Source organism: Pantherophis guttatus, chromosome 1 (assembly GCF_059756535.1).
Source record: "Pantherophis guttatus breed Tessera chromosome 1, ASM5975653v1, whole genome shotgun sequence".
Classification (NCBI taxonomy): domain Eukaryota; kingdom Metazoa; phylum Chordata; class Lepidosauria; order Squamata; family Colubridae; genus Pantherophis; species Pantherophis guttatus.
This window is the reverse complement of record NC_142063.1, coordinates 232,488,024-232,513,693: the sequence shown is the minus strand read 5'-3', so window position 1 is coordinate 232,513,693 and position 25,670 is coordinate 232,488,024. Positions and strand designations below refer to the sequence as shown.

The window sequence follows — 25,670 nt, the reverse complement described above, 5'->3', positions numbered from 1 at the left end:
ATAAAATAAGAATAGGGATTTCATTCATAATAAAAAGCAGTTTGGAGTGTATAGCATTTGAATCACTGAACGAATATAAAGCAAAAATAACAAAAAATAGCATTTTTAAACTGTGTTAAATGAATATGCCCATTGATATTCACACTGTGCTCATTTCTAATGTACTAATTGGAAAAAGGTTTTCCATTATTCACAAATATCTGTTAAATATAAAGACAGCACTGCACTGATTTGTGTCATTTGCACGAAGATGACATTATGTTATTTGTAAATGACTGACCCCGAAAATTTCACGCCAAATTCTGTATCACGGACGTCTACTAAACGTACGGCTCTTTGGTGTCATTCCTTTTTAGAGTACAGGAAAGATTGTTAAAAAGAATCTTGTATTTATTTATCTTAATAAGAAAAATATTGATAATATTTGATCAATATATCTCTTAATAAATATTTATCTTAAGATAAATATTAATCAATTATACCTTATTTTCTTAAATTTGCTTAGGAAAAGCACATTTGAAAAGTTTACGAAGAAAGTGAGGCTAGCCATGCTCCAGGGTTTTAGGGAGTTTGAATTGATACCCTAGTACAGGGGTCAGCAACCTGCGGCTCTGGAGCCCCATGTGGCTCTTTCGCCCCTCTGCTCTGGCTCCCTCACTCAAAATATGCATCACAACCGCCAATGTGCGACACCCACTGGCACACGATTTATTGAGCTTTTCAACCCCAGGTACACCAACCATGGATAAATCCAAGAAAAGAAAACTTTCAGAAGAAAACAGAACGTTTAATTCGACTATATATATATATGCTAGTTTCATGGCCGCTCAAGAAATAGTCAGGCACACTAGACCGACGCCTCCGCCAGACTGACAACTCGCCCTTCGCAGCTGGAATAATAAAAAAAAAAACACTCCGCCTGCATCACCGGAACCAGCGGATTCCTTTTCTCTCGGAATCATCCGCCGCACGAACCAATAAAGCCGCTTCCCTGCATAGCCTCCCCCCCCCCCACCATCCAAAAAAAAAAAAAAAAAACCCCAAGAAGAAGAAGAAGAACGTCACGCTTCCTCTCTTGCCCGCCCTTTCCGGACTAATCAGACTGCGGGGATTGGCTTTTCAGGTGAGGATTTTTGACAAAGCGGCCAGCCAATAGGACAGACTTTGAGAGGCTCCTTCTCCTCCTCCCCCCTCTTATCCCCGCCCCTTTGCTTTCTTCTTCACCCGCGTTACCTTGGAACCTGCTGTAAATATTCTGGGGCGCCTTGGTGACGCGGTGACGCCTTTATTAAGGGAGCCCCGGTAACCGTCCGGCTCCGTCTGGGCGGGGGGAGGAAGTAGAGCCCCCCGGAGTCAGGTAGGGTGAGGGGCTCGCTGGGAAGAAGCCGGAAACCCGGGGTGGCGGGCGGGCGAGCTGGCATTACGGGGCGAGGTTTCTTGGCGGTCGCGTTGTCTCGGTGTCTCGCTGGTAGCCCTCCTTTTCATACACTGTAAAGCGACTGGTGGCTCCCCAAAGCCTGGAAGCTTTATTGGGGTGCCAGTGATAGACAGGGGGGACGTTGTGGCTGGCACCTAGAAAGGGTCAGTTGCCTCCCCGATCCAGCTGACTTAATGCATTTTTTACCCCCTTAATTCGCTGGGTAATCCTGGGATAATCATTTCTCTCCCAGCCGAACCTACCCAGGAGGGTTGTTGTGGAGTAAAAGTTGGAAGAAAGGATATCTTGGAGGGAAAATGGAATAGAAATATAACACCACGATTTATATTACAAGTGAAGTTGGAGTAGAAATGTCATAAACGGAATTTCTTACATGTCAAAGCTGCTGTTCAGTTTCCCCCCCCCCCCTTTCTTTCTATAACTTATGTTTACCTATGCCCAGGATAATTAAAAGATAATAGTTCAAGGAACTGAAATATTTGCAAAGGAATGCATTCCTAGTTGTGCAGTCAAATCTCAACTGAGTTCAGTGGAGGTTAATGAGACCAGAATTTGCAACCAAAATATGTTAATATTTCAAAAGTACCAAACATAAGTCTCTTGATGAGGAGTGGAGTGGAGTGGTCACTATGGAAAGTTAATACGAGAACAGAATATCGTCTTTTTACCCTAATTATCTGATGGTCCTTTCTTCTTCCTGTAATATTTCAAAAACTGGTTGATGAGAAAATACATATAATATCTTCTATAATACGGGGAAAATCTAGATACTGGTGTATTATTTTTTTTTTTACTAGGTGTGTTCAGATTGGGTAGGTACACTCAAATGAATATACAATTCTTAACAGTTTTATGCTTTTATTGGCAATTTTTTTTCTTTATGATTGCTATTTGATTAATGTAACTATTTGAAATTGGTGGTGGGAAATCAGATACAAATCATTAAAGTATTACATTTATAATATAAATGCTATCGTCATAAGCAGACTTTCTAGGAAATAAATTTCACTGGGATTTACTTCAGAATATACATAAAGGATTTGGATTATTCCATATTATTTAGTATGAAGTACTTCTATTTTACATTAGCAGGAAGAGGAAAATGGGCCTTGCTTTCATTATGATATCTCATGGGGTAAAATATCCCCAAAGGATTCCTTTGAGATTGCAACATGGTGGAAAATGTGGACTGAATTAAATTTGCTTTTATCCTTATTTATTTAGGTGATTACTTTTTATTTTGGGCTTAAAATAAGAATGTTGGGATAGTGATATTTTTAAAATCAGTTTCCAAGATTATTATCAAGTAAATTTCTATAAAAATACCACAGAATATGCAACTCTGAGAGACATTCCATCTTCACTTACTATATTTATACATTATAAATATATTAAAATAGCTGGCTAAATAGCTAAATTATTGCTCAATTAAGTAACATCTTAAAAAGAAAGAATATATTTTCTAACTTGCTTCTTGTCATTTACTAGGCTTTTATATTTTCTTCATGGATAGGTATGCATATGAAAAACATAAATACTGCTTTTGTTATGACAATCATATACTCTCAAAGTCATTACATCAGCATTAGGGAGAGCAAAATAATTCTGTGCTGCATTGTGAGAACTGATGTATTGTTGTATTATTTGTCCAGTACACAAGCTGTTAAATCAAACTGAAACTGCATTGAATTTAATCAAGTTTGTACTTGAACTGAAGCCTGAGAATTCAATGTTATAGCCAGAATGGTAAAGTAGGAAGAAAATTGCATCAAAGTAAACAAGTGAAGCGGCATGTCCTTTTTAATCCCTTTTTATATTTATTATTCAATTTCCTGAAGAAACAAACATTGAAGTACATCATGTTCTATATAACTGTGAACATCATTGAAAATAAAACCCATGAGGGAAAAATTATACTATGATTCTGAAAGGTTAGAAATAGGTTTTCATGGTTTTAAATTCTACTACGCTGTTGTAGCTGTTATAAACTTAATTTTATTCTAGACACATTAAAATTTCAATCAGTCAAACTCAACTGGCAGCTTTTCATACAGAGTGATTTGCCATTTTCTTCTTCTGTGTTGTTTTACTAGTTTCTCCATCTAGCCAAAATCTATCTGAATTTTAAACTAACACATATATTCATAGATAAACTGATCCTCAAATTTTTAATCAAAGTACCATGAAAAAATCCACAGCCGCAGATAAGCTAATCATCAAAATATTTGTATGTTTTAATTTTCACAGTTGGCTTACCTATGGATAATCGACATATTATATATTTTTCATGGTATTTTGGTCAATTTATCCAGAAATGGGCTTATTCACAAGTATATATTTATTTATTTATTTTATTTAAATTTGTATACCGCCCTTCTCCTAGTGGACTCAGGGCGGTGCACAGCCAAGTAAAAAACATCCAATACAAAATTTAAAAATTTAAAAGAATTATACCCTTTGGCCAAACATTAAGAACCTTACGACTAAAACCCATTAAACAATTAAAAAATCTAATATCTCAAAAACGGGGGGGGGGGGGGGGGTTTCACGCCAGCCCTGCTTGATGGAAGAAAAAAGTTTTTAGGGCACGGCGAAAAGCCCGGAGATCTGATATCCTCCGTATCTCCGGGGGCAAATCGTTCCAGAGGGCAGGTGCTGCCACAGAGAAGGCCCTCCCCCTGGGGGTCGCCAGCCGATACTGCCTAGCTGACGGCACCCTGAGGAGTCCCTCTATGTGGGAGCGTACTGGCCGGTGGGAGGCTATTGGCGGCAGAAGGCGGTCCCGCAAATACCCAGGTCCGATGCCATGGAGTGCTTTAAAGGTGGTAACCAGTACCTTGAAGCGCACCCGGAAGTCCACCGGGAGTCAATGCAGCTCGCGCAGAAGAGGTGTCACATGGGAGCGCCCTCTCGCTCCCATAATCCCCCGCGCAGCCGCATTCTGCACCAGCTGGAGCCTCCGGGTGCACCTCAAGGGGAGCCCCATGTAGAGAGCATTGCAGTAGTCCAGGCGGGAAATGACGAGTGCCTGAGTGACTGTGCGTAAGGAGTCCCGATCCAGAAAGGGACGCAACTGGCGAATCAGGCGAATCTGATGAAAAGCCCCCCTGGCCACGGCCGTCATATGCTCTTCTAAAGACAGCCGTGCATCCAGGAGGACACCCAAGTTGCGAGCCCTCTCCGTGGGGGCCAATAACTCGCCCCCAATAGCCAGCGATGGCACCAGCTGGCTATATCGGGACGCCGGAAGCCACAGCCACTCGGTCTTGGAAGGGTTGAGTCGAAGCCTGTTACTCCCCATCCAGATCCGCACGGCCTCCAAGCACTGGGACATCACTTCAAGGGCATTGTTGGGATGGCCTGGGGTGGAGATGTACAGCTGAGTATCGTCAGCGTACTGATAGAAATATGGGAAACATGACTACTTTATATACCGTACTTACAGATAAAGTGTAAGTAGGTCTCAATTTATGACCACTATTGAGCCCAAAATTTCTGTTGTTAAGCGAGACAATTGTTAAGTGAGTTTTACCCCATTTTACAATTCTTTTTGCCACTGCTGTTAAATGAATCACTGAAGTTGTTAAGTTAGTAACAAGGTTGTTGAGTGAATCTGGCTTTCCCATTGACTTTGCTTGTCAGGTGATCACAAAAGGTGATCACATGATTCCGGTCACTGCAACTGTCATAAATATAAGGCCAATTGCCAAGCATCTGAATTTTGATCCCGTGACCATGGGGATGCTACAACACTCATAAGTGTGAAAAACAGTCATAAGTCTCTTTTTTCAGTGCTGTTGTAACTGTTGTAACAGACGGTCACTGAATGAACTTTTGTAAATTGAGGACTACTTGTATATACTCTCAAATAAGCCTATCAGTGAATAATCTCAACCCAATTTGGGGGGAGGGGGGGTAAGCTATTTTGGCAGCTAAAATTCTTAGCTTATTTGAAAGTATGTATAATATGTTCTCACAGTACTCAAGAAAATGTAGATAACCTTCAGGATGATATGAATTGTGTGCGTGTGTGTGTTGAAATTAAAAGGATAGTACCATTAAATGAAAGTGTTTCATGATAGCTAAAGAAGTTTTTTAATTGTAAAAGTCCTTATAATTGCTGAAGTAGCACAAATTTCAAACCAATAGTCTCTAAAACTAACATTTCTTTAGCCTGATGAAATTACTTTAAAAGTTGGCAGAGTATCAATCTGGGCAGAGCCTGATAGACTATGTTTAATTTCATGTAAAATGTAAAAAATTATTTAGGCAATAAATATTATTGTTGAAAGCTCTTAGACTATTTGAAAATTTAAATAAATAGATCAAAACTCTTAATGCCACAGTAATAATATGGTTCGTGTTACAGGGTATATTTGCGGGTTCAATGAACCTGGTTGAAAAGAGACAGTGCAAAACAGTATTTTGATTTTCTTCTTTAGTCAGACTACCAATAAAAGCAAAAACAGTTTCAATTCTTTATCCAGATTTGCAAATACAATTTGTATTCACTTAACTTACTCCACATTCTACTGTCAACGGTTTATCCTTACCCTTTACGGTAGATAAAACAGTCTTTTCAAAATTAAATGTGAGAGAATTTTTTCTCCTGAACTCCAGTTGTTAGCCCTGATCAACTCTTAACCATGTAAATATGTGTATTTTAGGATACAAGCTTAATTAATATGTACTTTATTCTAATACTTTTCCTAACTTATTGAAGTGTTGAAGAAGCACAAGTATTAGCTGCAATCTTTTCCCTCTCCCTCTATCTATCCTTATCCCGCTCCCTTTGTCTCAGTCAGACAAAGGGGCAATCAGCCTTCATCTAGCTAATTATTCTTTTGCAAGTAAGACCTTTCGTTTTCTTTTTCCCCCCTATCTTCAAATGCACTGAATGTCACAAGCATATCATTTCCATGCCAGACCTTTTCTTCTCCAGCAGTCTTTCCCCACTTGTATTCTCAAACACTTTGTGGACTTTATATCACACTTGTATTAATAAGCCTTCAGCAGTACAACTCCTGCCTAATCTATTTTAGGCCCCAAAGCCACACTTTTTTTCTGAACTGAAAGCAGCAGCACATCTTCACCAGCCATTAGAACTGTCTCGGCCCATTTTAGCCTTTGCAGATGACAGCCATTCCCTTCATTTCTCTGCTTGTCCTTCCCAGAGTTGTCCTTGCTGGTGTTTTAAAAACTTTTGATATCAGTGTGCATTTGATATTGAAACCAGCACATCTGCTTCCCTTTCTTTCCCATGAGACCTATGTCTTTGGGGGTTTATAGTAATATTTGTGCTCAGCTCCCTATTGGCAAAACAAATAAAAAAAACTATTTTGTTTGGGTGTCCACATGGATATGTGCAGAACCAGCAAGAAACTATTACTGAACGCAGGCCAATCACAGTTTGTGGTAAGGTTCTTCTGAGGGTGGCCTGCTGTGCTCTTAAATATTTATTATCTTGTAACTTTAACTAATTTGCAAAACTGTAGAAAGATAGTAATTCTAAAATAGGGGTCTCCAATCTCTGTAATTTAAGACCTGTGGATTTCAACTCCTCGAATTCTCCAGCCAGCATAGAAACATGGCTGGCTGAAGAATTCTGGGAGTTGAAGTCCACAAGTCTTCAAGTTGCCAAGTTTGGAGACCCCTGTTCTAGAAGGATACTTTGACTAATAATAGTCAGGCTACAATTAGTATTCGTTTTTTAAAAAGTTACCAGAAGCTTCTTTTGAGATTCATCTTGATAATATTTATTTGCATTTTCTTAGTAAATTTCACTTTCGCTAGTAAACAGGAAGGGAATAATATTAAGAATAGAAAAATATGTTTTCCTAAATATGTGCTTATTGTTTAAGAATTTCTCAATGCAATATAAAATGATTTTAAAAGAACTAACGAAGTAACTTTTTAAATAATTGCATACCTTAGTCACAAGCCACCAAAATATGCAGAAGAGCATGATATCTCTGGTTTAGGAATTTATTGTTGAATTTAGACATATTTAAGGATTTTTCTCAAATAAGTATTACTTTTTTCTATTTATAATAGTTGCCTCAGCAGGTGGCAGCACCTACCCACTTACCCAGCCCTTGCTGATCTCAGAAGCTAAGCAGGATCAGCCCTGGCAAGTAATTGGATGAGAAACTGCCTAGCAATTCTAGGGTTGCAGGCTACATTGGAACATTGAAAAAAAATATCTGGAAGAACATAATGACAAACCACTTCTATAATACTGCCCAGAAAACTGCATGGCTGTGGTCCCTAGGAATCAAGCTCAAATTGAGGGCATTTTTACAGCAACTAATTACATTTAATGCTATATTTCCATAATGTGATCGTTTCGTTCTACTGGAAAATGTTAATGCTAAAAATCTCTCTTATGAAAACACATCCATAGCACAACCTTCAAAGCAAATTAAATTTTATAAGGAAATGTAGATAGGACAACATTATACTTTTAAAACCTTTCTCTGAGAACATTTGCCTCATTACCTTTATTTATGAAAGCTTTCCTCAGTTATTAGTAAATTATGGCTTTTGCTTTGTGGTTGATACTTTATGTTGGCATAATCAAAAGTACATCCCATTAAATTCAGTAGAACTTATCAGAAAAAAATTGGCCTAGAATTACAACAGTAATGTTAAAACATTATTTCTGAGTTTGTTCAGTAAATGTAAATGTGGAAAAAATACATTCCTACATAAAATTTTGTTAAGAGATACTTATTATAACTCTGCAATTTTTCTTAAGCTGCATTTGTAAATTGAAATGAGACATATACATATGTATCAGTTTGTGACTACTCCAAATTACTATGAATTCCTCAATTTGAAAACACTTTTTTCCATTGCAATCTACAGTGATGTGTTAAAATTCAGGTATCTGTTTTTCATCTCTATATGATATACTTACTGTGGAAGGCAGTCCTGTTAATTCTACTCAATTTCTCTTTAATTACAGCTTCCATTTTCTTATTTTGTCAAATGAACATTAAAGTTGAAATAATCATGCCACAGGCAGGAATTTATTTATTTTGTTGAGTACATATTAGATAATATATATAAGCATGAATTGAATACATAAAAAGAATACAATTAAAGGGAACATTAGGACAGGGACGGTAGGCACGCTAGTGCTCTTATGCATGCCCCTTTTTATTTTTTTTATTTATTTTTTGTTCCAAAAGGCATCTGTGGAGATTTATTGAAGTCGTTTTAGATTAAATGAGATCAGAATTATAGCAAAAATGGTAGCTTCTATAAAGGTGACTTTAATTTCACAATTTCATGGTTAAATTTACATCTGACTTGAGAAGGAACATTAAACTGAGAAGATGCACATCCGTTCACTTAAAGATAGGAAATTGCACATTATACTAATGAAATGAACAAATGATATTTAGAGTTAGCGGCAAAGGATGGAGATAAAATGCCATAGGTGGACAGTTTATGCTTTGAGACATTTAGTTTTGGTGACTAAAATATAATATAGCAAACTTCCATATGCTAAACAATATGGAGAGTCTTCTTTCTCATTAGAATGAAAGAACATGAAAGACTGTATGTTGCCATAAAGGAAATCAAAATATTGGTTCATTGTTCAGTATTTTCTCCACTGAGTACCAGAAGTTTACATGATCTATTTTATATAATATACTACTATAAAAATAGTCCTGTTCATAATTAGATTTATTTTTTAAAGATTTTGAGTAGACAAATTTGGGGAAAACAAGTCTACCAATGATAAAAAGTATGAAGGCTATGTTCTAGATAAAATAAAAGTTAGAATTACTGGAAATATGAAGGATTCAGCAGCAGCAGCATGTCCTATAATTAGTCATTTTGAAAGAATATTTTGTGTAGATTAAGCTTGGTCTGATTTAGTAAGAACACATTTTTGTTAGATTTGTCTGTACTGTGATGATGCTTAAAAATACTGAACAAAACAACTAGTTGAGAGCATCTTAAATATTTGCTTAACTTTAAAAATGGTTGGCTATGTTCAAATCAAAGGACTTTCATGTATTTAGAAATTAATAATTGATAAAATTATGAATTTTCTCATATTGAACATGATTTATTCATATATCTATTTCTTTGGAATTATTTATTATTAAGTATTTTTTTCTAGTGATGTTCTGCCCTTCTGCATATGCTTTTTAATATTTTTCTTTGAAGAAATTCCTCTGTTGTGTTACCAGTAATGATAAAATGGTAATGTGTAACATCAGTTATAATTAACAAACTCTGAATCTGCAGAAGTTCATTTCACAAATGTACATAAGTAAGACTTAATTAAACATTAAATGGAAGAATTATTGGCCACTATCATTCATTTTAAAATGGTTATTATAATCAGCTTCCATTTTCTTCTTTGAATTCGGATTGAAAGATACATGAGAAATATTGATTGCCAAAATGATGTCAGCAACTCTTCTAAACTTAGGTAATGAATTGACAAGAAGCCAGTAGTGACCCTGTAATGAGCCTTCATCTGGAAAATGACTATTTGAGGAAAAGTTTCTTGTAATGGAGGAAGGAGGAAAGAGTGTGGATTCTGGGCATAGCAGAAAATCAGACAGTGATAAAAGCAGTAATTCATATTACTCGGATGATGATTCAACTCATGCTTCTGATCAGTCTCCAACCATCAGCACTCAGTCTACACAAACTGTAAATAGAAGCAATAAAATACAGAACCTGAAAAGCCATGCAGATTATCATGGTAAGTAGTTGGCAAAACACAATTTATTATGTGTGTGTCTGTATGTATCATGGTGTTAAATGAAAACACCATGATACATATAATCTTATATGAAAATAAGATCATTTCCTTTGAAATATGCCATATTTCAAAGCTGAGCTGACATTTGTAATAAAAATTAACATTTAGGTTTTAAAATAAAAAAGTACAATTTACTCAACAGAAAGTACCCTGGCTTGCTTTTTCTTTGTAATTAAATTGGAACACACTTTTATTCTTGTAATTATATGTATTGATCGAATTTAGTCAGTTATAAGTATCTCCTTTCTTCACCTCAAAATATAGCATCTTAGATACAAGACAGTAGAGAGAGTAGGTATTAAGTCTCTTACTCAGTTAACAGATCAACTGATCATGACCATTTAAACATTCATTTAGCAATAATGTTGCGTGAACAGACAATACAAAATATAACTCACTTTTCTTTTAAAAGATTGACAAAGCTCTTGTCTATTTTTAATTACAGACTGAATATTTCATTAGTCACAAAGTGTTTACCATAGTATTTGGGCTGCAAAAACTCAGATGATACTAGATAGACTGCCATTAAATGATTCAGATTTTTTGCACACCAGATACAGTATTAGTTTCATTTTAGTTTTATTTTAGAGAGATGAGTCATCTATTTTTAGTTTTTCTCCTTGTTTACTTTTGTCCAACTCTATTGCCTCTCTTCTCCTACCCTAACCCATAAGTGCTTTTAAACTTTACAGTAGATTTGAAGAATTCAGGTTCTTCTTTATTGTGCCGAAATATTGAACTCTCTTAGACTGGTATCTTCTTTTTAAAAGACTTTTAGAAAATCAGGATTAAAAAAAATAAATGGTTCAGGAGTTAATATTTGCTGATTTCAAAGTGAATATTTGAGAGATTGTTGTAATACGTTTGCAAGCTATGAGAAATTGTACATCTAAGAAATTTCAGTCCTTGTATGATTTTACACATTTTCATTGTAATCTTAACCTTGTTGTATTTCTTTGCAGCCACAATGCAATTTTACTCTAAATACGCACCCAGCAAGAGAACCCGCTGGGGTTTTTACTCCCAGAGCCTCACCAGGGAGTCTCCTGCCAAAGATATTAGTCTTGTTACAAAGAGAGTGCTTTCTGCTAGGCTGCTGAAAATTAACGAGCTTCGTAATGAATTGACTGGGCTGCATGTCAAATTTGATGAGTTGCAGAAAGAAAATAGGGTACTAAAGCAGCTTCAGTACAGACATGAGAAAGCCCTTCATAAGTTTGAAGACACAGAAAATGTAATCTCTCAATTTCTGGCGCGGCATAATGATGAGATGAGAATACTAAAGGAGCGCTTAAGAAAAACCCAAGAAAGAGAACAAACAGCTGAGAAGAAACTGAAGGCTTCAGAGGAAGAGCTATTCAAAGTTAAAAGTAGTTTGCAAAAACTGAAAAAACTTGCAGAAGATAAGAACCTCCCTGAACGTGATGAGCTGGCTAAGAAGTTGGCAATTGCAGAAAATAGATTGGAAGATAGTGAGAAGAAAAATAAGGTAAGAGCCATTTTATAAAGCATTTTAAAAGATACATTTTATTTTGTACATTTTATGGTGCATACCATATTTACACACTTACTGGCCACTCATACTTAGAAAAAAACAAAATTAAACTGTAACAGGCCAATTTAGTTGTGTGAATTCTTTGAATCTGACAAAGAACCAGTATCACATGTTATTTACTAACATTGCCATTATAATTAACAGATGTAAAATCGTAGCCAGTAAACAGTGGGGGTGTTACTTCTAAACAGACCTTATACTTCTAAATATGTATAAAATTTCACTGTAAATTAAATTCTTAACTTCACCTTTTCTTTTGACATACTAATTCATTAGAATCCTTAATTGGATCCTTAAGATTGTAAAAGGGGAGCTGAGTTCATAGAAGGCCTGCTTTGTGTACCTGCTAATAGAAAAGGATGAAGTAGCTTTCACTAGCTTTCCTATGTTCTAAGAAAACCTAGAGAATGGGAATTTTCTGGAATTATATAGAGGTGATGCAGAGACAGATTATTGGTGAGAATAGTCCCCAAACTTCTCTTAGTAATCCCTCCATTATTTAAGGCCCTTCATTCATCAAACTCACAAGGATAAAATTTCTAAGGTTACTTTGTCACTCTGTGTTTGCAAGTTAATAATGCAGTTTTAGGGTTAAGTTTATGGGACTATGCACATAATATTTTTGCGCTATTGTTAAAATTGATTTAATTTTGCTTGACTTATTATTACATTTGTATGCCTCCTATTGCACTGCTTAAGCGACTCTGGAAGGCTTACAGAATAATATAAAAGTTTAAAAAGGTAATAAAAACACTTAAATTAAAAAGATTAAATAAAGTAAATATCAAGAGAACAGGCAACATGGGAGCGGAGATCTTATTTTTTGCCATCCTCCATGAGTTGAAAATTGTAGCATAGGAGTCTAAACGAATGAAAAAAGAAGTAGAATAATATGAATGTTTAATGATAACATGAAACTTTATTAAAGCTGAATAAAACTGAATAAAACTGGCAAGAAGTCTCCAACTACTTCTAGCCTCCTTATCACCATGATAAAACCTTTACTTGACTAGGAATTAATTTTTAATACTGTTTGCTAATGTAGCATCTAGAACTTGTCATCAAGTTATTTCTTCTTTAAGGTCATACATATGCTGTCTCTCTAAATTGCAATGGAAAGTTAGGGGAAATTTACACTGTGGAAAAAAAAGTGAGGATTCAGTAATTCAGAGCTGGAAAAGAGAGCAGATAGAACTTATTTTTTGCCTTTTTACTTGGAGCATTTGTCCAGGTAGAACAAAACATGAAACTCTGTTCAAATCCTATGATAAACAGTAGGCACTTTGTTTTGATCTGTTTTGGTACCTCTTGAGTAGTTGAAGTTGAGACTTTCTATAAGAGACAGTGATGAGTTTATACATCTTTATATTCTCTTGCAAGGTCCCAGGAGTGGCCAAGAATGGGTTGAATCCTGTTGACACCGAGCTGTCTGTTTCTTTTAGCCACACCTCCTGCCTCCACTTTCCTGCCCCAGTTTCGGCTCAGTCTTAACCTGAACGAGACATTTCAAAGCATTCCTGGTCACTTCTTCACGATCTTCAGGATCGTGAGCTTTATTTTGATAGGGTTGAGAAGGGCCATGAGATGAAATGAAATATTTCGTTTTAGAAAAGTATTTGAATAGCAACAGCAATAGCACTTAGACTTATATACTGCTTCACGGTGCTTTACAGCCCTCTCTAAGCGGTTTACAGAGTCAGCATATTCCCCCAACAATCTGGGTCCTCATTTTATCCTCCTTGGAAGGATGAGTCATCCTTGAGCTTGGTGAGATTCGAACTGCTAAATTGCAGTCAGCTGGCAGTCAGCAGAAGTAGCCTGCAGCAGGGGTGAAATCCAGCAGGTTCTGACAGGTTATGGAGAACCGGTAGCGGAAATTTTGAGTAATTCGGAGAATCTGCAAATACCACATCTGGCTGGCCCCAGAGTGGGATGGGAATGGAGATTTTGCAGTATCCTTCCTTTGCCATGCCCACCAAGCCACACCATGCCCACCAAGCCATGCCCACAGAACCAGTAGTAAAAAAAATTGGATTTCACCATTGGCCTGCAGTACTGCATTCTAACCACTGTGCCACAGCAGCTCTTATACAAACAATTATATACAAACCCTCAGTTTTATCCCTTTAAAAATATTTTTACCAAAACATGATGATTTTACTATTATACTGAATTGTAGGAGTTTGAGAAGAAGCTTGATCTTAGCAATAATAGTTTCCAAAGACAACTGCACTCTTTGAAAAAGAAATTGTATGAAGCCCAAGAAGAAAAAAAGATTATCCAAGAGGAAGCCCAAGGATTGAAACAAAAACTAAAGGTAAAAATTGGTATTGTCTAGCATAGAATATCTTTATAACATAACTTCTAACCTAAAATACTTTTTTTATATCTCACATAGTTAAATGTAACTACCATGTTTCCCTGAAAATAAGACATGTCCGGATAATAAGCCCAATCGGGCTTTTCAGCGCATGCGATAATATAAGCCACCCCTGCAAAATAAGCCCACCACTAACAACTACTTACAAGAATGCGCAGCTGGTCCTGCCATTTCCTCTGGTTCCTTGCCTCGCAACCAAAATGAGTTGAGGAAGTGAGGCCGGAGGGGGGAAAAGGGGGGACATGCCCTCCCCTCCCTGTTCTTCATGCCGGCCAAGCGGCCCAACATGTCCCACTCCACCCCAATGGCAACAGCAGCCTGGCTGCTTCCCTTCCCCGCCATCTCTTTATCGAGAGGGGTGGCAGGTGGGGCGGGGAAAAGCAAGACGCATGGAGCGAGATGTGGCTGTCCTTGCTGTCTCTTCTTCCCCCCCTTGCTGGGAGTGGCAGGGCTTTTGCCCCTTGCTCAGCCACCTGCCCCCTTTAGGATGCAATTTGGGGGTGGCAGGTGGGATGGGCGAGAAGCAGGACGCAGGTCTTACCTTTCAAGCTCTGTCGCTTTCCTCGCCGTTGTGCCCAGGGAAAAACGCTCTAAAAGAAAGCCTCCTCGTGAGTTCAGTCAAACTTCTCGAACTCGCGATAAGGTTTTCTTTTACAGCGTGTTTCCCTGGACACAACGGCAAGGAAAGTGACAGAACTTGAAAGGTAAGGCGCGTGTGTTGTGGCCCAACACGTCCCACCCCACCCCAATAGCAACAGCTGCTTCCCTTCCCCGCTGTCTCTTTATCGAGAGGGGTGGCAGATGGGGCAGGGGAGAAGCGAGACGCGTGGAGCAAGACGTGGCTCCCCTTGCTGTCTCTTCTCTTCCCTCCCCTCACCGGGCATGACAGGGCTCCTGCCCCTCGCTTAGACACCCACCTCCAATTTGGGGGTGGCAGGTGGGGCAGGCGAGAAGCGGGACGCAGATTTTACCTTTCAAGCTCAGTCACTTTCCTTACCTTTGTGTCTAGGGAAACACATTGTAAAAGAAAGCCTCCTCACGAGTTCAAGAAGTTTGATTGACACATCTCGCTTCTCTCCTGCCCCACCTGCCACCCCTCTCGATAAAGAGACGGCGGAGAAGGGAAGCAGCTGTTGCCATTGGGGTGGGGTGGGATGTGTTGGGCCGCTCAGCCGGGGCGAAGAACAGGGAGGGGAGGCAACGGCAGCGACGGGACATCCTGTCCCATACTCGCTGCCTCCTGCACCCCCAAAATAATAAGACCCCCGATAATTAGGCCAAGCCCTTCTTTGGGGGGGGTGTCGGTGTCAAAAGAAAAAAGACCCTGTCTTATTTTCAAGAAAACATGGTATTAATGGGAAATTGAATTACAGTTTTTGATACAACAGCATTTATTGAATGTAGGTTGCAGGGTGTTTCTAGAGAGTTCATTCCTTGTGCTTTATTTCCAAGCAGGATTACCAGTTTAGTGTAAAAAGTGTATGAAGGCTCAGAATCCTGCATGAAGCCTAAATGTTATTTGTTTTTTTAAAGACACCACTTTTTGCCTTTGAAAGGAGGAATAAGCATACCTGAATGATAAAAGTTTTTATACAAAAGTCCTCACTGAACTGTTGTTATCTCTGCAGATGGAATTAAAACAAAAGAGAAGGAAGAAGGGGCAAATACTATGGTTGTTATTTCATGTATGGCTGTGTTCTGAGTGAGCACCAAAAGCAATGTATAATCTACCAGTATTTTGCAAGCTGCAGCATTTTAAGAGAAGCTGATTTAAGGCAAGGGAATGTACAAGTAGTCCTCCACTTACAACCAATTGTTCAATAATAATTCAAAGTTACAGTGGCACTGAATGAAGAAACTTATGACTGGTCCCAGAAGTTACAGCTGTTGCAGTGCCCCCAATCAGGTGCATAAAATTTCAGCACCTGGCAGCCTGCTTATAACTACAGGGGCACTTCAGCTTCCCTCATCTGCCTATCTCTTCTCCCAATTTATGCCCTTTTGGCTCCTTGCCCTTCACAGCCTCTGACACCCTAACTGACCATTGCCGTTTCTTTTTCCTGTTGCTAACCAAGTATGTCCAGCCTAGCCTTTTGCAAGGTAGCTTCTGGCCACATCAGGCTTCCTTCCTAAGGTCATGTACAGTGATTTAGCCATGAGATCTGGGGAAGATGGTTTCATGTGGTCAGCAGCCACCTTGCAAAGGGCCAGGCTGGGCCTACTGCTTAAGCAGCAGGAGCAAGAAGATGGTGAAGGTCAGCTGGAAATGCTGGAGTGCAAGGTGGTGAGGGCAACTGGCTGAGGCTACTTAGGTTTCCTGAGACGGCTGTCGCTTTTTCCATGCTGCTAGGGCAAATTGAGTTACCTGCGGCTTTGCACTGTACTCCAAGGGCAGCTGGGATTTCTCAGGGTATGGCAGCTTTGCTCCACACTGTTGGGTGGTTTAGGTTTCAGAATTGTCTGTGGCTTCTTGCAGCTGCGGAATTGCAGTGCACTAAAAAACCCTGAGCTGCAGAATGACAAACAGCCCCTGAGCCATGCATTCTGGGACTGCTTGCTGCCCTGCAAGTTAGGGTAAAGGGTGACCAAAAGAGCAGAAATGATGGTGGTGGGGAAACAGATGGATAGAGACAGTTAATCCCTTTCCTTATCGAGGTTTGGGGCTGGGAGATGTCCAGAATGGTTGGACTAAGCTGGGTCCATGGCCAACAATCATGGAATTTGGTTAATGATGGACTGCTGTCACCAAGTGATATGGTCACATGAAATCATGCTTTATGACAGCATTGCTTAGCAACAGAAATTCCAGTCCCATTTGTGGTCGTAAATTGAGGACTTAGGACTAACCTAATGATTGACAGTGGCTGCTTTCATAATCGATTTCAGAAATTATGCAAAAGTAAGAAGAATCATCTTTGTTAAAAACATGACTTTAAATTTTGGAATTAAGCAAAACTAAATCCCAATTTTATTTTATCCAAACTTATTTTACTAATGTGTAAGATTCGCAGTTTTATTTTATATAAAGATCAAAATGTAATTATTAAAAGTAAATAGACATATATCCACCCTAACCATAATGAAATAATTAAAATTTATTTTTGGGTAGAGTTACACAAATTTGTGTTACTGATTTAGGCAGTTAAGGTATTATGATGTTTGAGAATCCCTGTGATATAAAATTGTGTTCCGGCTTTGTCTAAATTGTTAGGCTTATTAGTCATATTTAGGGCTGCAACATAGACATAAAGTTATTCAAAAGAAGCCTTCCTTAGCCTGCAGATCTATAATAGTTTTCTGACAATGTGTATGTTTCTATTTTTATTAGGAAAAAGAGAGAGAATTAGATGCAAAAAATATATATTCTAATCGTATGTTAAAATACTCACCCAAAAAACATGATGATATCACACCAAGAAAAAAAGGTAAATACTGGTACTATATTAACTGTTATATACAAAATAGTGAAGGTTTACTTTAAATAATATATCACTCAATGATAAGCGATTTCTCAATATTTTCGTATTTCTAGCACATTGAATCCATTGCCTGTACTTTTTAGTTTAATCATTTGAAAAGTAAACTATTTTTATTCTAATTTTTGCATTTGAAAACTAAAGCAAAGCAACTCTTAGCTCGATTAAAGAAGAATAAATTATAATGTAATGGTATTGTTATGTGTGAAGATTGGCAATTGGATTAATAAGAGGTTTTTAAATCTTTATTGCTGTCAACATTCCAGACTTCTTATAGCTCCATATTCCATTACTGATGTTCTAAGGAACTCTCTTTTGATATGCATTTAAGTCATTCATATTACTGATAAAACAAATGGGTATGAAATTCCTGAAACTGTTTATTTAAATAAAACTATTTAAAATGTGCCACAAATTTTATTATAGTTATTGAGAAAAACACTGTAAGAGAAGTACAGAACACAAAAGGAGTACAGACTACTGGATACTTTTCCCTGTTAGAATTTCCATTGCCACCAGACTTCATTTCTGATGAAATAGTGGAGAAAAAGGAAGACGATGGGCATCTCCAATTGGTGAGTTGAAACTGTAATTTCCATTTTTGCTGTCTTCTGTTTACTCACCAGCTTCTCTCCATGTCATTGGAAAAGTTTGTATTGAAGTGAAAGTAGATAGTCCTCGACTTACAACCATTCATTTAACTGTTGTGCATTTATAACCAATTGTAGCATCCTGCAGTCACATGATTGCAATTTGTGACCTTTTTGTCACTTTTTTTAAGGGAAAAAAACCATTGATTGGGGAAACTGGATTTGCTTAATGACTGCGTTGTTTGCTTAGTGACCATGTGATTCACTTAACGATCACTGTAAAACTATCATGTAATTGGTCCGACTCAATTTACGACCACAAGGATTTATGATGGAAATTTTGGTTCCAATTTGGTTTTAAGTTAAGGACTACCTGTAATTGCAAATTGAAAATCTAAGTTTTAGTATGATAAAATATAGGAATGCCCAGGTTTTAGATAGCTAAAATCTGAAAATTTTGTGAGTTGAATCCAGATAAAAGTCATGTAGAGGAATCAGGCAGCATCTTTTTATCTGCTTCTTTGAGTGAGCGTCTTTCTCATATCCCTGAAAAGCCTTTCTTAAGAACTGAAAATCCTTCGTGAATGGAATAGATGGAGGCTGAGCTAAAAGGGATCTTGAATATCAGGTAGTAGCATCTTCCTTAAGTAGGAAAGGAGTATACACTACTTTTTCTACTAAGAGTATTTTGATCATAATTTGCTGATACTTTTAGTTAATGGAACTTATTGCAAATGAATTGAAATGACAATATTCATTCTAATTTCATCCAAATGGTTTTTGAAGAACTTTTCATTCTACATTTATATTTTTAGGAACAGCCAGTTAAAGATTGGAATGAACAAAGAGAGGATTTCAAGCAGGAACAGAGCCAAGAAAGAGAAAGAGAAGAGAAACTAAAAAATGAACAAGAACTCCAAGCACTGGAAGAAAGAGCCAATAAACTAAGAGAAGGTAAAGTAGAAATGTTTACATTTGCAGGATTTATCTATGAACATGTCATTATGTAATATATATGTACAATTTCCTCCAATTATTATCAGCTATATTTCTTATATAATGGTTATTTCTTCTCGGATGATAAACAGAACACTTTTTATTTTTACACTGCAATAAGTAAATATTATGGACAAGATTTTTTTTTTGTACAGTATATCTGTGATTGTTGTGGGACAGTGAAACGAAATCCTATCACATAGATTGGTGGTTCTTAAACTGGAGGTAATTACCCCCAGTGGGATAGGTTGGACATGTCCTGGGGATAATGGAGCAATTTGTAATTGCTTGTTTGTGAGTTGAGGATCTAGTTTGGAACTGCCCGGTGCCAAGACACTTGTGAAAACAATGGATGTGAATGTCATTACAGTGGTGTAATAACATTATTAGAGACAGGCAAAAGACGTAATTGGATGAAACAAATTAAAAACCACTGACATTGCATTGAGGGCCTCTAGGCAAAAGATAAGAACTCTCTTGAGTACAATTCTTGGTAACTACTGGGATGTGTCCTTGGTAACTGTACGGAAATGGCTTAAAAGTACCTTCTTCTGGTTGTTTTTCACTTATCAAGCCTTCAGCTCTAGGATTTTTTTGTGGCTGCCTAACCAAGTACTAATGAAGACTGACTTCCCTAGCTGTTTTTAAAATGAATGATTGTTAGATGCTGCTATCTCCTCTGAGTGCCTGTCTCAGTGCAGTAATCATGGCGGTCTCCATAGACCTAAATGGCTCAGGACCACAGAAACTAGATAAACCTGCCTCCCCAATACACCCCAACTCATATGTCAAGAACAGCAGTAGAGCTACTGGTTATGGTTCTACCTGTAGATTTGGCAGTGTAGTAAATAGGAATAAGAAGGTTATGTCACACTTGTAGAATCCAAGTGGTTCTCTCACTTGGAAAAAATACAGACCATCCCCATGTTATCTAGTCTCAAATTAAAAGATAAGTGCTTGTTCTCTGGACGTTTTCAAGATGGCAATTCAGAAGCAGACTACTTTTTTAACTGCATTGCTACATGCTACATTTTAATGGGGTTTTTTCTTTGATAATTTGTTTTACTGTACTAAGTTTACTGAGACCGTTTCATTGTTTGGTTTTTGTATAAGCCTGTGGAATTCTTAAGGAAATAAGAAATATATATCTCTGTGTATAGTATAAATATATATGTGTGTGTGTGTGTGTGTGTATATACATATACAGTGTGTTTGTCTTTGTATGAATATATATATACATATACATACACACACACATACACATACACATTACTTACTGTTTATATGTACACTGTGAGCTTTATGCACCGGAGACAAATTCTTTGTGCATCCAATCACACTTAGCCAATAAAGAATTCTGTTTGTGTGTGTTAAACTTGTGCAGGATCTCGCAAGGCCAGTGTTTTATGGTGCTTGGTGATGTAATTTATTATTATTTCATTTTAAAAAGCATGAACTCTGTGTTTTATTGTATTTTAATTTTATTTTGTTAAATATTTCTGAACTTTATTTTAATCTGGTTCGGGATGCACTCAGGATTTTTGTGGGCCACATATTTTTGACTCTTCTGATGTAGAAAATGGAGCGGAATTGTTCTGTGATATTTCTGAAAATGAGACAAGTCACAAAGAGTTTAAAGTACAAGAGAATAAATTCTGGGCAAATTTTCTAATGTAATTGTTGTTCAACAAGAGATGGAATTATTATGGGAGATGGTGGACTCTCCTTTGCTGGAGGTATCTGTACAAAGTCTGGATTGTCATCTGTTGGGGATGCTGTAGTGGTGGTTTTTTGGACTATGTAGGAGATGAACTAGATATCTATGACTCCATGAACTTTCACTTAAATATTTTGCTACATATCTGAACTATACAAATTGAAGAACTGAGTAATCTTTGTATATCATTCTCTTCGTAGATGTGTGTTTATTTACCTTTCCATGGAAATTGGTGATTTTGCCCTTTCATTACAGTACTTTTATATAGTCAATAGAAATATTAACATCCAAGTCCATTCTCCTCATACACATGCATGGGGATAATTATAGAAAGCCTTTTTAAAGAACCAGCTTTGTATATTTGCTTGTCTTTAAAAGAAATATGTAAACACTACTCTTTGCATTATTTAAAAATCAAGTATATCCTAATTGTAAATAATAATTAACATGTTGAATTACGCAATTGCACTTAATTGTTATTTAACAATAATTTTCCTTCCAATGAACTTTTGTCACACATGAAGATGTAGCCTTGGCTCAATGAATAAATGAACAAGGATAATATTTTTGATTTATTTAATTGCATTTTCTTTATCTAGTTTTAGGAGTGGTATGAAGAATAGGTCATGTTTAGGTCATATTTATACAGACATTTTCAAACTTCAGCAGGGTTTTAAGAACCACTGTATAGTATTAGTAGCATTTGTTTGACCTAGACGACAAGATACAATTGTGGGAAAGCATAAAGTTCTGTATTTCTTCTCAGCCCTATTGGAGGATAAAAAATTGGCTTGTTTCAACTTATGTACCGGTATGTCATACTAAACTATAGTTTAGCATCATGTGTGAATGTCAATACAATCAATATGTAGATCTAAATTTGTTGTATTTTAACCTTCAGAATGGGAAAAAGAAGAATCAGACAGAAAGAAAGAAAACAGTCATTTGTTTGAAAATGAAAAAGTGAAGATGGAGACAGAAGTATATATTTTAGAAAAAGGAACACAGAATCATGACAGAACAGAGGAGGAAAGACGGAAAAAAATTCTGCTTGCCAAGATGCGTGAAATCGACAGGGAAATGCAAAACATTATAAATACAGATTCCCAAGAACTTACAACAGATACTGTCACTGTACCTTATACATTGGAAAAAAATAAGAAACTGCAGCAATTGTCAGAGACAATAGAGAAAGTGTCTAATGGTTTGCCAGAACCAGATCGCTTTAGTACAGTTGTCAAAGAAGAAATCCAGAAACCGCAGTCTACAGACATCACACGTACAAGCAACGACTTGATATTTGGTAGTTATGTACCTTCCTTTGGGAAAGGGTCAGGGAGGCCAAGCTTGCTTAATCAAAAAATTGACTTCTTAGATGAACTCACTAAGGAAAATGTAGGTCTTGATACTAAGAAAGAGAGAAAGCCTAATTTAATGGAGCAGCTGTTTGGTAGCAATGTCAATACAATCACTCCACCTAAGAGAAATGATTTTCAACAAGATGGTAATACAAACAATGGTTTTCAGGCTAAAGGAACCATGGTCAACATTAAAAATGACACTGATCTTTTTTTTAGTGAAGGAAAGAACTTTATATCCCAAAGACGATTGCAACACACAGCAAATAGACCAGCAGTTAAGGCACTTGATTCTTTAGAAGATGATATCGAGGAAGTATTATTACAGTGATTTTATTCTGTAAAATATGTAAATAGTTATATTTAGTATGTTTATAGTTTATAAATTCAAAGTGATTGAAGTTAAGTTATATAGCTTTGAGAATGATCAAGAATGCAACTTTTTATTTAATGCCCTAAGCAAAAATGATGACAATTAACAGATAAAACAAGATGTACTCAATAATTATTTTCTTATTTTAATTCTATTAATAGAATCACTTGGCCCTCTTCTTAGAAGGAAATAGTGTTCTCTACATATTTGTCATCAGTCACTTCAAATTGACATTTCACTAGCACATCCAAATAAAGGGGGGTGTTTTTTGAATTTGAATTCTTTCTCATTTAAGGCCTCTTTCCACCACCATTTTGTTAAATATCTCTTGTAGAGAGCGCTTCTTTTATGAAGAATTTTACGTATTGAAATTGAGGGTGCAGGCAAAACAATCACTGCAGAAAAAGTTGGATTGTCCCTGTAACCTTAGTTTATGTTTTAGTTTTGCATAATACACCTAAATGTTTGCTTTAAATGTAATAGATGTTTATCAGCCTCTGTCATAGAATAAAATTGATTAAAGATTGATGACAATATAGAGAATGTTGTAATTCGTTATCATATATCTTCTGTTGGAAAACCTATGATAATATTTAATTGGGAAACAAAAAATATATGCCCATTAAATTTACCTCTAATTTAATTGTACCTGGCCAGCTCTATTAAAAAACTACAATACAATAACTGGGTTGTGAATTACTGACATGAATATAATCTGTTTAGCAAAGTGAAGTATTTTGCAATGTAAGTTTGGTAATTATGCTAATGTTCCTAGAGGGCTGCACCAAATGTCTATATCAATATAAAACATTCAATTAAAAAACATTTAAAAAGATGAACAAAGGGATTGGCTAGCCTGAGCCTGAAGACCTAAAGCCCATAATTAGATCTACACTTTGTTTTGTTTTTTATTTTGGCTACAAACAATTGCTTCATCCTAAGAAACATCATTTCTAGGCTCCATATGAACAGAGAAAATGAATGAACGAGAAGGATGCTGATGCATTACTATGAATGTACAGAATTCTTTAACCCAAGGCTTATAGCCTAGCCATTTAAACAGATGTTCTTATTATATGCTGATTATCTCTTAAGGCACAAGATCCCAAGTAATTGCAGCTAAAGGCAAGAAAAACATTCATGTGTAGAGTAAGGTTCAAAGCTATGGAAATATAAAGAGGAAGGCTCTTGGTTACCACAGAACTAAGTTGAAAAGTAAGAGGAAAATAGTAATGTTTCCCATTTTCATTACTATTGGTTAATCTTAATGTTAAGGCAATATTGTTTACCGGCAGAAATTGTGGGTTCAGGCCAATATCAAAGTAACATTTAGGTTTTGTTAGTTTCCCAAACTGCTAGTTTAGCCTCCAGGCTACTTGAGCATTTGGAGAAAAAGTGCAGTGGACTCTAGGGAAACATTCTCCTGTGACACATTGGCAAAACAAAAGGCTTTTGTGCACCCTGAGTTTTAGTATTCTACTCTATAATCATCCAGAATTCACACACACACACAAGGTTTAGTTTATCATCGATATTTTCCAGCTTTCAATTAGAACCGAGATGGTAGGATTATGTTTTGGTTATTAGTACATCTTTGGAAATAACTAAACATCCTTACATTTTTAATGCACAAATAAAGAGTTGGGTTTTTTTCTTTTTAAAAAAATTATTTTCACTGAGAAGAAATTACAAGTTCTGCATTACATACACAAATTACTCTAGCATTTTGTCTGTACTGGTTGAAAATATGTAAATGTTAATTGTTTTTTATATATTTATATTTTATGTACAAGTTACTTCTGGAAATATGCTTGATTTTTTTATTAAAGTATTTGTATTTCTGACCCGAACAAGCACAAGTAGTTTGCTATTTTTTGCTAACATATTTCTGTACTTAATTCCAAGGATATGATATGGGGAACAGACTAGCTTTGATCTCATGACAATTGTGTTTATGAAAGTAACAAATCCATCCATATATTTACATCACTGTAGTCCAGGTGATGTTAATGTGCTTTGGAACATTTTTACCTTGAATATTTTTTTAAATTCCATTTTGCACATGGAACCAATAGCAACCTGTTGGGTAAATAAGGTGAAATGGCTCTTTGCAACCTCCATGCTGCTTAAATACTCATGAGACAGCTCTAAGTCACAAAGTCTCTCTCGTTTTCCTTTGTTCAGTGTGATTATTGTTCAGTATGAATTATCTGCAAACCCAGCCATTACGGCTTATTCAACAATCTTGGCATAATACAATGTATTGTCACCCCTTCAAAATAGATGAGGTCAGGAAACAATAATCACTAGAAGTCTTGGAATACACTTTAATGCCACTAGAGAATTGTAACAGAATCTCGAACGCCTACCAAAAGTACCTTCTCCGTAATGTGTAGCTAGAGAAGCAGTTGTGAGGGGAGTTTTGGCAACATAGAGCTTTCCCAGAGAGAGGCTCTGATTAAAAGACTGCATCATCGCAAATAGGATGGGTAGAGGTGAAGAGATTCAGGGTACCCACACTTAGCATCTCTCAGAATATATCTAGTAGTTTACAGGATTACAGCTTTGGTTTGGCAAGATTCTGTCCATAACTGTCTCATCCTGCTAGCTAGGACAAGCCCATCTTACTTGTGCCGGAAGAATGAGCCTACTTTGCATCCCAACACAGGGAATACTTTGTTGGAATGGGCAATTTCAAACCGGAAACCACTGAATAAACTGATCTATACAGGGAAGGTGCAAATAAACTTTTAGTCAATGAGTTTCTTGGACTGTAGGAGGACGATCAACTGGGAGATGTCTCAATCAATGAATGTAGAGAATTTGTACTTTCTAAAGGTTTCTGTTGAGCACATCGCATCCCTTTGTCATCAAATGTTGCATATTTATTTCCTAAGATTTGTGTCCTGCCTTATCCCCAGGAGCTCAAGGTGATGTATATAGCACTTGCCTTTTCCAATTTTCCCTGTAACAATCTTATGAGTGGGTTAGACTGG

The 25,670-nt window shown here is 36.8% G+C and overlaps 1 protein-coding gene across 1 annotated transcript; it reads left to right on the top strand.

The window, feature by feature from the left end:
• Positions 1-1,285: 1,285 nt before the first annotated feature.
• Positions 1,286-24,521, top strand: LCA5 (lebercilin LCA5). The gene is made up of 8 exons (XM_034431861.3): positions 1,286-1,302; positions 9,891-10,169; positions 11,192-11,718; positions 13,964-14,101; positions 17,493-17,589; positions 18,067-18,215; positions 19,046-19,184; positions 21,845-24,521. Exons 2-8 carry the CDS (start codon positions 9,974-9,976, stop codon positions 22,630-22,632), a joined length of 2,034 nt encoding a protein of 677 aa, XP_034287752.2. The 5' UTR covers positions 1,286-1,302; positions 9,891-9,973; the 3' UTR covers positions 22,633-24,521.
• The last annotated feature ends 1,149 nt before the right edge of the window (positions 24,522-25,670 follow it).